The following is a 14,279-nucleotide window of genomic DNA, read 5'->3' as shown; positions in this document are numbered from 1 at the left end:
TCAACAGATTACTCTACTCCTGACTCTCTCAGGACACTTGTGTGTTATGGAGACTGCTGTCTCTCATGTGGAACTGATGTTTGAAGAGGGGAAAAATGTTATTTCCATAAAGTAGGGTTTTAATTCAATCTCTTATTTTTGATAATATTCCACTCTCCATTCAAGATTAATTTTCTTTTATTGTGTTGACCTACATCTAGCCTAACTTGACAGCAACACTATTTATCTTCTGCCTGGATCCAGTGACTAACGGTTTATATATCAAATCCGGCCAACTTTAGAATACTCTTCTTGTATTTTGGATGGGACACCAAAACCTCCCTAAGAATGCTCACTACCATCCAGAAGTATAGGCTTCTTACAGATGATGTGTTTCTGCATTGTCTTTTATAATTATTGTTAAGGATGATCTCTGAACTGGTCACCCCATTCCTTCACTTTATTCTGATCATAAGAACACAAGTAGCTGCTGATCAGCATCCATATATTCTGCTCCAATCTTATCACTCAAAGTCATCCTCCTCTTCATTCATTTCCATCTACCTCTGTTCTTTGTAATTTTCATTAAATCTACATTATTCTACCTAGGATTTAAGTCTGCATACACACTTGACATTCACATATACGCTGTTGAAATAAGTTGTAGAAACAGCATTGTTTCAGTAAAACCTAATTTGTACACACCTCTATGGGTGGGTGGGCCCTCCTTTGGTCATGATAACACATTCCACCCTTTTTGGCATACTCTCTCCACCAATCTGTGATAATGAGATATTTTGGATCATTCTTCCTTGTTAAACTAGTTAACAGTGCTATTGTTGAATGCCACATCTAGCAGTATTTGTTCACCACAAAGGATGAATTCTTTTGAGTTATAATCAGGACTCTGCTAGCCACTCAAGTAGTTCCACATAATTTCACATGGTTTGAGTGCTTCTGAGCAAACCATGTCACAATGGTACCTGCAGTATGGCATTGCCATGCTAAACTTCTACATTCTGTAGAGCTTCCACATTGTAGTTACATTATCCAGAAAATGTCATATATTCATTGGCATTCATTTTTCCATGCATTCTAACCAAAGGCTGTGGCTCCAGATCATTACCCATCTCTTATTAAAATATTCAGATTGGATGATGGACCCAGCATGTGCACTCCTCAATTTGGAAGTGGATGTATCATGATTTGTCACTTCATATTACCAAATTTCAACACTCTACGTTCAAACAGTGTCAACAGTCACTCCCTCCTACCATCATTGCAAACTCTTTGAGCTCCTAGTTAATTATTTCCACATGTACTAACTATCTGTTCTCTTCCTCTAAGCATCCTTACATTTCTATTAGATAATAACATTGTGTGCAGCTAATTTTGGATAATGCTGTTTTTAAAGTGTCATGAACAGATGGTGACCTATAATAATCTTTCTTTTGTTTGAAGTCTTGACTTTGTATACAGATCTCCATTTTTCACTCTACTGCCTTATATATTATACCATATATAGCACATGAATATATATATAGGTATTGGACACTTCCCATTTTAGAATGAAACACTTATGTATGAATGAGTCTGCACGGTTAGCCTAGTGGTTATGCACTTCGCAGCCATATGCCTGGGAAAGGAATGTCCTAGGTTCGATTCCCGTTTCCGACATGAGGAGCTTAAGGATCTTTCTCAGTCATAGCCAAGTTAGCCAGTCTTGAACATGGACAGTAGGGTTTTTCTCTCCAGTTTATCTGGGGTTTTTCATCCCGCAAGCAGGCAAATCGGCCGCATGAACCAGGCTACAGTCACATGACACACCGGGAGGCATAGGGCCAACCACCTTATCCTCGGGATGGGTACGGCTTAGAAGAGCTAAGGATAGCTCCATAACAGGCTGTAACTCTGTAACTAGGCCTAATACATGAAGAAGATGTATGAATGAATGCATACATGTTTTGGGAGGTTCCAATACTTAGTGTATTTGTTGTGGAAAAACCTCCTATATTCTCTCTTTGCCAGTTTACTAAAAAACTTTGAGGGAAATAATTATTTGTATTATAGATATTTATATTGTAAATTTATTCATCCACAGTTATTGCCTTTTAGCTTCCCGATGGCGTTATTGTGTCAAAAGAAGCAAAAGCAACATTAACAAGATCAGCAACTGTTTTTGCCTTGTATGCTACCTCATGGTAAGTTTAAGCTTTTGGTCATTTGGATAATTCTTTACTGTTATGTAGTTAAATTGTTATTATCCCTGATGGAGTGAACAGATTATGGGGAAGTCTTGCTCATATGCGTACATAATAGGTATGTTGAACCTCCAACACATTCCAGCTCCTAGTTCAAACATGTTCTGGCAATGTGTGCGTGTATAATAATAAATGTTACTATTATCATTTGTAATTTGATCTGTTTTTTAGTTTAATTAGAGAGGAATCTTCTTACTATGAGTTAGAAATTTGATGGACTGTGTTTCTTCCTCAAAGAAAACGGAAATGTTGCACATCAGATTATGCATTACTGCTCACTAATGCTATTATTACAAAGCATTGAAGAAAAATCTGCCAACTATGAGTTTGTTTTTATTCCATTTTTGAATGTTATGATGATCTCTTCCCCCCCCCCCCCCCCCACACACACACACAGCCAGAACAGGGTAGAAACTTTTGCTGCATTTTTATCGCATGTGAGATAAGATTTTATAAAACTAGAAAGTGTTCTGAGACCAAATGCTATCTTGTCTAGTGTTTTTTTTTTTTTTTTTTTTTTTTTTTTTTTTTTTTTTTTTTTTTCAGTAAGAAAGATGGTAGCATCACTCACAGAAATAGTGAAAGTCATTTACCCCCAAGAAGAGGACTAAAGCACACTGATAGGCAAATTAATTCATGGCAGGTCATGGCATTGGTGTTTTGGGATGCTAAAGGCACTTTGTTTATTAATTATTGAATTAATTATTGTTTATTGAAAAGGGTAAAACAATAACCAGGGAATATTATTCCGATCTTTTAACCAGACTAGTCAAAAAAATTCGTGAGAAAAGACCCGGTTTGCAGAAGAAAAAAATCATATTTTATCAGGACAATGCACCTGTCCACAAAAGTGTTTTGGCAATGTGAAAATTAAGGGATCTGCACTATGAATTGTTGGAACATCCACTCTATTCCCCAGATTTGGCTCTCTCTGACTTCTATCTCTTCCCAAATCCAAAACTCTTCCTCGCTGGTCAGCGTTTTTCTTTGCATCAAGAGGGTGATTGCAGCTGTAGAGGGGGTAGTTTGCAGATCTTACTGAGAACCACTACGACGGGATAATGGCACTGGAATAAATGTATTAGTCTTAAGGGAGATTATGTTGAAAAATAAAAATAATTTTGAAATTATAAATTTGTTTTTTCATTGTTAGGCCGAGAACTTTTCAGACCACCCTCATAATGGAATACTCTAATTATCCAAACATGGAGTGGATAGCAGCAAAATCTCATCAGAAGAATGAAACTGAATTTATTGAGCTGTTGGAGACAACTTCCTCAAGCAGCATGTGGCAGAAGAGCTCAAGGTCAAAGAATGTTAGATCTGATTATAGTGTCGGTGACATGGTGACAGGGATCATGCAGCGATGACTTGGGAAGTGGCTATAGTTTATGAATGTTCCATTCAGAAAAAGTTGCATGCTGAACTACAAAGCAAGAAGTTATGACCAATTCAGGAGCATGCTGCACTCTGCACCATAGTGTTGATTGTTGGATGAGAAATATATCGACAGTGCATGAGAAGCATTTAAAAAAATACTTAAATCATGTAATATCAGAATGTGTCCCTAGTGTATGAAGAATAAATGGAGTTGGAGTGAAATGGATATATAATCTTATTAAGCAGGATAATTGTAAGAAAAAGATGATAGGAATACCATGTACATAAGAATGTTAGTTATAGTTAATTATAAGGAGCAGGCTAGAAGAGTTAAACCATTGTATGGAAAACTGAGTAGGAAAGGAAAGTGGCTCTTCAAGCTAAAGATAATCCAAAAGAATTATATTGTTATGTTGCAAGTAAAAAAAAATAAAATAAAATATATATATAAAAAGAATAACTACTGAATGCAGATAGATGGTGTGCAGGTGATGGATTCAGAAGAGAGTATTCAAGTAATGAGTGCCCATTTTGGTAAAAGCTATGAATCTGGTGTATGCAACATTCAGCTCACTGATACCTCTTCACAAGATTTGGAAACTGGTATATAAGGAGTGGGAGGTTCCAGAGCTGTTGCACACACTGAATAAGAAGTTGGAAATAGGGAACGATAGAATATCAGCTCAGATGCTAAAACAGTGTTCAGCTGAACTGGCTATTTCATATTAGCTGTTCCTTTGACCAAGCTATATGATTTAATTCTCAGAACAGGGACCATAGGAGTGGAAAGAATGTATTGTAATCCCATTGGACAAGAGTAGTGCAAAGACTGGTGTCTCCTATTGGCTGATCAATCTTTCTGGTGTGGTGGTGAAGATTTTGGAAAAATTGGGGATGAATAGATTGACTGAGAACCTATACTTTGCAGTAAACAGCATGGGTTTACTAGAGAAAAGTCATTCTTGAGAAATTGCTCACATTCTATAATAATATTACCGTTGAATTAGATAAGGTGGAATGGATACACCATGATACTTTTGGACTTCGCTGAGGCTTTTCACTGAATATAACATGGAAGATTGTTGCATAAATTGGAGAATATGGGATTGGATTATGAAATATTTAATGTGGATAAGAGAATGGCTGACTGACATCAAAAAGTGATATATGGGAAATGGGATTCTGCAAGATTTAAGGTAACCAATGGTGTACAAGGATTTGTCCTTAGCATACACCACTGGTTTAATCTTGTTTAAACGTGAGCAAGTTACTGAGGCATGACCTACTGTTCGCAAAGCCGTGTTGCCCTCCCCCTCCCCCCAATATAGTATCCCATTTCCATCTATCCATTCTTGTATTTTGCTTTTGACCAACTTCTCCAGTGCAGTGACAACATCTCCTGACATGATGATCGGTCAGTAATTTGCTACTTCAGTCATGGAGTCCTCTTTATGCAATTGAACTATTCCGTCCCCTCGGGACTAACCCAGAGCTGAGACTTAGATTAAACAATGTGGTCAACAGCACTCACAGTTCCCATGGCTGTATTCACATTTAAGGTTCTGTAATATGCTATGCATCATTTACCTCAGATCCCATATGTCTTTTTCTCTCTCATTACTGCAGTATCTCTACCCGAATGATATACCCTTGCAAAGTGTTAACTTTGTAATTCTGCTATTTCGATTGATTCAGTTACCATCGGCATTCATTAAAATCATTCTGCCATAAAAATTCTTCCTTTTACTTGCAACATATTGAAAGAACTGATTGGGATTATCTTTTGCCTGTACTGCAAATTTCCTTTCATGTTGTGCTTTTACCTTTCTTACCACAGTGGTTACTCTTCTCCTTGAATTTCCTCCACTATTTTTTTCTTTTTTTGTAGCTGCAGGTTAATGATGATATTCATCAATTTAACTCCCACTTGTTTTACTCTCCTGACTCTAGGTATACAGTCTGCCATTACTTCCTTCAAACACTCCTTTTCCACTTTCCATGCACTATCAACATCCAGCATTTGCAGTTTCACATGCCATGGCATTGATCCAAGCAATCTCCTTAGCTTGTCATACTTACCAGCCCTGTAATTCCACATATACCCCCCTCTTAACTGAAAATTCAACACATTTAGCCACTTCCCAGATCAAGACCGTATGATCACCCTCATCAGTTGATGACAACATGGTCATGTTGGTTACAGGCAAATTATCAGATGCTATTATTAGATCTAGTACTCTCATACTCCTAGTCATCACATGCTGTCACAGGTAATTATTCCTTAGTAACAGCATTATTTCATTTGTTTCCTCCTATGTCCTATATTGTGTTTCCATAGTTGAAATTCCCCATAATAATTACCTGCCATCCACTCATTGAGCTTATTTGCCAATGCATACTATCCCTATCATCCATTCCATCCCTTGTTCTGTAGAAGCATCAAACTGTATATTTTGTTCTGCTGGCCTCCATCTGACATCAGATAGCCTTAGATGTGCTATTTTCACTGGCCTGCAGTTGAACTTCTACTCTTTAGTTAGACTATCATCAATCACATTCCTCCAATTCTTTTCTCTTTATCCTCCCTGAACACTATACCCTTCACATTCAATCCCACTAAAATATCATCCTCTTTTGTCAGCCATGTCTCTCTAATGCCAGTAACCTTTGGCCAGGATGAACTAACCTATGCCCAGAACTCCTCTCTCTTGTTCTGAATATTCCTGGCATTAGTATACATAAAGTGCAGAAGTCCCTTGGGCCCACTGCTATCCTGACACTTCATACTAAGTTTGTTACCAGTGGTATTAATTTAGGCATTTTGTGCACATTCTTACACTCAACTACCTTGCTGATATCTGCATATGCCCTCAAGAGCTCACCCCTTCCCTTGATTTCACACATCCACTTTCACTTCATTCAACAACACTTTTTCCAAACTCTGAACACCAAATCCATTCAAATACGAACCATCCTTCTTGTATAAGTCCTTTTGCCCGTCAAACACACCCCACACATCCACGAACTCCACATCATTCCTCCTGTATAACTTATGCATTCAGTTATTTGCTATCGTAACTCTCACTCTTTTCTTTTGCTACTTTCGGTAATTCTCTCATATCCTACCTCATGCCATACTTTTCTCCTTTCAAATCATTCATTCCAGCCAAAACGATCAACTCTCTCACTTTACCCTTTTGCACTCTAATAGCCTCACTAACATCATTAATTTTTGCACCCGAGAAGCACAATTTTGTTAATCCTTCACCAATCACACACCTCTTATGATAGAATTGTTGTACAAGACTCACTCCTTGATTTTTCTTTCTCTCTTAGTCAAGCATTCATTTCTCTTTTCCCCCTGCACTGCTTTCTTTCCAATATCAGTTGACCCACTCACCAGATGTTTCTGCATTCATTGCAGCTGCCATGTGTGTTTTACTCGCGTAACCAAGCTATCTACATCATTACAGTCAACTCTTCATTCTTTACATCCATCATACTATTCTTTTGATCAACACTTTTGCTCTTTCTCTCTCAGTCATGTGACTTGAGACCCTGTCTCAATCCTATCTACCATTACACCATCAGACATTTTCACGTACATTCTCTGTTCTGTCCACTGCTTCACTCTCTCACGACCTGACCCTTACTTTCATGGCATTTTCAGCACACTTTCCCACCACTATCACTTTCAAGCCAAATTCCATTTGCCTTTGGTGATGCATACATCTTGCAGACATTGCACTGTATGAAGTACCTTTGGTTGAATTCTTTAAACAATGATGCCTTGGACACCATTGTTCTGCCTTGCATCGTGCCATGTGCTATGCTACACCACTTACCATACAAAAAGACTATTAACTCTGTTTAAAATAAAACTTTTAACTTATGCAGTTCGAGGGCTATATAGCAAAGATTGCAAATACATCTCGGAGAATAATTGCAATACTGAAACAAACCTTGACGTGTAAAGATAAGGAAGGTCAATGACCTTAAAGATAAGGTCATTTTACCTGTTTACAGTGCCTTGATAATTTTACACTTGGGACATTGCATGCCTGGTCTCCTGGATTCCATGATGATTCTGATACATTGGAGAGAGTGCAAAAAAGATATCGGGATTTCACGATCCCGATATCTTTTTTGATCAAGATCAATTGAGAATTTGTGGACTGTAGACTTTAGCAAACAGGAGAAAGGGGCTTTGATATGATTGAGACTTACAAACCTCTAAAAGTGTCATGCAGAATATCATTAGCTGTAATTTTTCATTTTATGGAGGGTGGGGAAAGGATAAGAGGGCATCCTTGAACACTGAGAATGCCATGAAGAAGTGGGTGAGAGCTCAATTTATCTCTCACATAGTGGTTCCTGATTGGAATGGATTGCCATTGGATGTGGTGAGTGCAGGTAGTGTGAAAGAGTTCAAGAACTAGTGTAACAGCTGGTGCAGATAATGTCCTCCCTTAACAAATCCATCTCCCTAGAAGTCTTTCTTAACACAAAAGAAGTGGAGCTGATTATACTTAAAACCTCAAGGCTTGGCAAGGGTACAAGTCTATTGGTACATGAATCTTGGTTATTGGACAAGAAACCTTAAAATTAGACTCGTGTTTGTTATATTTTGTTTGAAGTGGCCCAGATCTAGAAAATAGTAATAGCATTACTGTTCTGTTGGAGATTGATTTGTTGAGGAAGATTCAATATTTTGTTAATTTGTTGGAATTTTAGTCATTTGCTAAGAAAGCATGGTGAATATGGCGAGTTTAGTTGTGAAAAATGACTGATCAGAAAAGAGATCTGTTATCTAGTTTTTATAATGTTCTATAAAAATGGGAATATTTGTGAGCATGTGTCTGCCTTAGATAATAGCAAAGAAAGTGTATAAAATGCATAATTATACACACTCTGATGCTATTCTTTGTTTCACATTTTATAGTAGACAGCAGGGGCGGCTCGTGCATAGGCACTGCGGAACTGCAGCATATGAACGTCATATGCTTGCGGCGAGCGAACTATTAGCATAATGCGGCACTGTCCGTCGCACAGTTCCACTGTTGTTTATATATAGTTTGCGCCAGTAGTAGAGCGTTCGTAGTGCTTATCATGTTTACTCCGTCTCTTTAAATATTTGTACATTACAATTAAACGAATGGATTTTATTTTTAAGTAATTTTGAATTATACCAAACTATAATTTTATCGATAATAAACAATATTTTTTCATGTTTAATTTTTTTTTTTTTTTTTTTTAAATTTTTACCATAATTTTGATATTTTATCCAAACACACACACTGTAAGTACAGTGTATATGTATATTTCGAAAGTTGCAGCACCCGCACGATTTCAAGCCACAACCCGCCACTGGTAGACAGTAACTATAGCAAATCACTAGGGGACAGAGATAATTTATTTGAACAAAGTTTGCTAAGCAAATTTAAGGGGGGAAAAGTCCTCTTCGTTCTGGTTTCAGAAAATAAATACTGATATTTCTTTGGGTAACTATAGCTTCTTGAACTTCTCTCAGCGCTGTAGTAGCAGATCTGTTCTCTTCTTTCATGCAACCCTAAAGCACATTAATTAGTCCTTGATTACCCCCCCCCCTTCCAAGCATTGAAGAGTTTCAAGAATTGATAGCTGGCATAACTAAAATATTTTAAACTTTAAATAATCATTAAAGACTATCTTCTACTGAAGAATAAATTTTATAGACAGTTTTTTGACTAGGTTACAAAATATATTTGACTTGACAAGAAATTATATTATTGTTTTAATCCAAGTGTAAACAAACAGTGTGCATGCATGGATCACAAACAGTGATCCAAATACTCTTAATCTTTTCTTGGCCAGTTCTCCTTCCAGATACACTGTAAAGGTCACCTTTCCTCTCGGCAACTTGGACCACATTCTCATACAAGCCTCCTCCAACCACTCCTAACCTTGCATCCACTGGCACTACAGAAGAGCCAGTTGGGATGGCCTCCAGAATTTCTACACTTCCTTTACTTGGTCTGACTGTTGCTTTCACTCACCTGACCCTAATGCCTGCTGTGAACAAGTCAAAACAAGTTTTTTTCACTGGTATGAAGGCCTTCATCCTCATTCAATCCACATCCACTTTCGGAGTCCTAGTTCAACCTTAAATGTGTCAAAGCAGTCAAAGAAAAAAATTCAGCTTACTGCATGTGGCTCACATCAAGAACTTCAGCTTCATACTCTGCCTATACTAAAACATGGAACATGTGCAAATCAGTCATCAGTAGATCCAACTCTGATTTCATAAAGGCCACCAGCAGACAAGAGCCTTCTGTCCAAATGGAAACTGTGCCTTCTGGTCGCTTGCTAAGGCCGTTGGATGTAACTTCTGCTCTTCTGTACTTCTACCTTTGTCTCATCCTGATGACACTGTTACTTCACCCAAAGATAAAGTTGAACGCCTGGCATCACTTTTCCTCAAACTCCTGCATAGATAACCAAGAGAAATCACCTGCTATCATACTGGAATCCAAGCACTGCTTGCCTCCTATCGCTTTTCGACAAAAATTCATCAGTAAACTACTAATTAACTTGGATAAAAAATCTTCTGGTCCTGATGGCATCTCCCCAATTCTCAAACATTGTGCTCCAGAGCTAACATCAGTTCTGCGTCATTTCTATAATTTATTATACATATCTAGTACTTATCCCAATGCATGGAAACAAATCTCATATCCATCCTATTCCAAAAAGGGTGATAGAAGCCTACCATCCAACTATTGACCAACTGCCATCTCCTCTGTCCTCTTTAAAATAATGGAGAAAGTCATCAATAACCAACTCCTCAACTACTTAGAGGTCTGTGAATTAATCAATGACCACCTGTACACATTCCACCATTCAAGATTCACATTTAAGGTCTAAGATCTTGGAATGAATCCAAGATCTTTCACCTATACTATGGCAAAACAAAGAAATATCTGGGAATCTTTTAAAGTGTTATTAGATCCTATACACCTTCATGTAAATCCTAGCATAAATTTATTTGATTGCTTCCTAATGACGGCCAGCTGAGTATGCAAACAAGAGCTTACCAGTGTGCACAATATTGGATGCATGGAATTCCATATTTGTCACCATGCTAATTTTTTACTGTTTGTGTATTAATTCTTCTCTTACACCCTTAGTCTTATTCAATTTAGATGAAACTAGTACTGTCTCTGAATAGTTACTTTTGTACTTCTGGTTATTACCTTATAAACTGCATAAACACGTGCATATACATACTGTTTTATCCCGGCAACTACCTGGCTGCATATTTAACCTCCCTACCGGTCAAGGTAGATGAAATAGTGAGACCAAATTGCATTCTTTTCCATGTTATTCGATGGGTGTTACAGTATCGTATCCAGATTTAGCTGGACATCTATAGACGTCATGGTCGGTTGAGGGGGTGAAGAATTCCACACAACACACACTTGATTCATTGTGTGTTATACAGATACACATGGTGTATTCATATAAATTGTTATATGAATACAATTTAGTATTGCATTCATATTTCTGTTATTCTTTAACCATGGATGTTTTAGGGGAAGTTAAGTGAAATTTGTTAATGTGTATTTTGTAAATTTGATAAGGTTTACCTGTGGCATAGCTGTGTGAACATTAATTCTAATTACAACATATTTATTTGGAAATCTTTGTATTTTATCATTTCAGTGCTAACAATTTTGCTTTAAAAGCAAAAAGGAAAACATTAACTGCAGTAGATGTTTTAAATGCAATGGAGGATATGGAATTTGAAAAATTTCTGGAGCCGTTGAAGGAAAGTTTGGAAGGTAAGGATAAGAAGTAGTTGCAACTTCCTTCTTTTGGAACCAGAAAAATGTTATTGCAATTTAATTTTAATAGCTGAGTTTAGCTGAAGAATACAGATCTAGTCAGCTGTAATATGCACACCAGTTGCATTCTTTTTAGTGTGGCAGTCTCAAAGATTTTAATTTAGTATTTTTACTATTCTCCTTGCTTGGTGTGTGTGTGTGTAAGAGAGACTTATAAAAATTAGTACAGTATTCAGTGAAGTGCACATGAAACAAATCTAATTATGATAGAATCAAAAAAAAAAAAAGTTTCTTACAGCCTTCAGTTTATCACATCCAAATTTTCAAAAAAAAATTTTTTTTAAAAAATACATGAAGTAGAGACATGATTGAAGAAAAAAGAGGATGGTCTGCTATTTCCAGACTGAAATATTTGGTTAAATAAATATCTTTCTTGTGTTTACATGAATATATCATTCGATCTTATGTCACAAGTATCCTTAAAACAACATGTTTAGAAATGTAGGTTTTATGTTTTGGTCTAAACAAGATTTTAATTATTAATCATAAAATGGAGCAGTTTGTATATGATGTCATATTGCTAACCATGACACAAAATTTCCTATTGATTATTTTATTTTATTATTATGGAGGGGTGATGTATGTTTAGATTTTTATTCTAGTTCAACTAGGAAACAAATAGAAACCTATTCAGTTTTACTAATAAACTGTAATTGTAAAAAAACTGTAAACTATAAAAAACAACAAATTATATTATTGTTTTAATCCTTTACCCAATGTTAGCAAATGGCTTTCATGTGAATTACCTCATAGCTAGGCTACTTGTATATAGAGGCAGATGACTTCACATCTGATTGCACTAGGATACTAGGGCAATTCAGTGTGATACATAAGTGATACATGAGCATATTGCACATGCAAACTTTTTTTTTTTTGAGGAGAAGGAAGGAATCTATTAACAAATTCCTTGAAAAGTTGGGAGTTGTACTTATTGGGGAAAGTAGTATGGGAAACTCTTTTTCAAAGAACAGAGGTATGGAATGAAAGAAGTCGGTTTGATATGTTTGGAGTCTGACTGTACAAATGGGTGGTCTCATTTTTGCATGATTAATGGGAAGTTGACTAATGATAGTGGATTAGTTCAGTGGAGCATAAAAAAATAAAGCAAAATGCAGAAACAATACTCATGAGAAAATGATCGCAGGAAATCAAGAGAAGGGTGTCACATCTTTGGCAGACTGCCCTCCTCTGTATCTAATTGAGGATTCTTAGTTAGGCTTTAGGTGCACCACCTGAAATGTGAGAACAGTATGCTAAAGTCAATTGTATTTAGGAAAGAAAATTAAGAACAGACAGACTTTTTCAGATTGTCGTTAGATTTTACAACATGCATATGCAACAGGCATCTCCAAAAATTAATTTTCTTTAAATGAATGCTTAAGCAAAGTTTAATCCTATAGATGATGGACAGTTCTAGAAAGGAGACACTCAGTAACCATTCTATTTCATGTTCTAAAAAATTATTATTGCATGGGAATCTTCATGTAGTACAAAGACTCATTGCAGGAGACCCAAACTATTCACACAATATTTGTCATTATCTATCATACCTTGTTTTGAACCCATTGACAAAAAAAAAAAAAAAAAAAAAAAAAAGCACTCACAAGTGATTCTAGCAGCCCATCCCATTCATTCACTATTCTCCAAAAGAAAAATCTACTCCTCACACCCCTACTAACTAACTCTACTTACTCAACTTCCAGGGATCACTTCTTGTTTCTGTCCCCCTCTAACCAAGTACTGAAACATTTCCTCTGCATTCAGTCATCTAGAATCCTTTAAGTAACTTAAATGTTTCTGTCTTATCCCCTCTTTTTTTGCTTATCAACCAACTAGGGTGCATTCACAAACAACTCACCATCTTGGTTACTTGCTTCAAATCCTCTCCATTACTTCCTCGTCCCCAAGAAATCCAGGTGGCCAGACCTGAGCACAGTAATCCAGATGTGGACGTATCTAGGTCTTAAGGAATAACTTCCTTATCTTTGTTAGTGTGTTTTTCAATAGTCAAGTCATTCCTATGAGCTATCTTAGTAGTATGCTCTCAAAACTATCTACTATCATCCCTAAATCCTTATCTTCACTATTTCCTAGGAGTACAGTTCCATCAGTGTGGAACACAGCTTTTTATCTGTTTATCCCAAAATGCATAACTTTACATTTCTCCACATTAAACTGATATCCATCATCTTTTACCCATACTGAGAGCCTATTTAAATCATCCTGCAAGCTCTCCATGATTAATATTACTCTATCCAGTTTTGTATCTTCAGCAAACAACCAAATATTTTCCCTCAGATTACTTCCGATATCATTTATATACAAGTTAAACAGTAGGGTCCTAGCATAACCTTGCAGCACATCACTAGTCTGTGTAGTATTCCATCAAATGCCTTGGCAAAATCCAGGAGAATTATGTAGCCATTCCCTTTATCCAACTCAGCTGTCACTCTATCATAAAAAGTTAGTAAATTACTAAGTTGTGACTGGCCCTTCACAAACCATGTTGTCCCTCATAGAAAATTGTATTCTTATCCGTACATTCCTGGATTCTCTTTTTGACCAATTTTTCCAGTACTTATACTACTTCTCCTGAGATTCTAATTGTCTTTAATTTGCTACTGAGTCTTAGAACATCCTTTATGCAAAGGAATTATTTTCTCCTCTTTCTGCTCCTTTGAAACTCTGTGAGAGCTAAGACTTAAATTAAATAGCCTAGTCACAAGCATTGCCAGCTCCCTTGCACATTCTCATCCATCATCACATTCTACTTGAA

The 14,279-nt window shown here is 36.6% G+C and overlaps 1 protein-coding gene across 2 annotated transcripts in view; it reads left to right on the top strand.

Annotated features, from left to right (window-relative positions):
• LOC150098340 (DNA polymerase epsilon subunit 3-like) overlaps nucleotides 1-14,279 on the top strand; it is a 99,426-nt gene that overhangs the window by 73,409 nt on the left and 11,738 nt on the right. For both annotated transcript variants that reach the window (XM_090405647.1, XM_090405646.1), the window contains exons 3-4: nucleotides 2,095-2,180; nucleotides 11,322-11,440. In XM_090405647.1, the coding sequence (XP_090261773.1) occupies nucleotides 2,095-2,180; nucleotides 11,322-11,440 (205 nt within the window). The remainder of the gene's footprint in view (nucleotides 1-2,094; nucleotides 2,181-11,321; nucleotides 11,441-14,279) is intronic.

Source organism: Typopeltis vanoorti, chromosome 15 (assembly GCF_054136105.1).
Source record: "Typopeltis vanoorti isolate ZY-2024b chromosome 15, IOZ_Tvanoo_1.0, whole genome shotgun sequence".
NCBI lineage: Eukaryota > Metazoa > Arthropoda > Arachnida > Uropygi > Thelyphonidae > Typopeltis > Typopeltis vanoorti.
The sequence above is the reverse complement of the archived record's forward strand: the minus strand, read 5'-3'. Positions and strand labels throughout refer to the sequence as shown.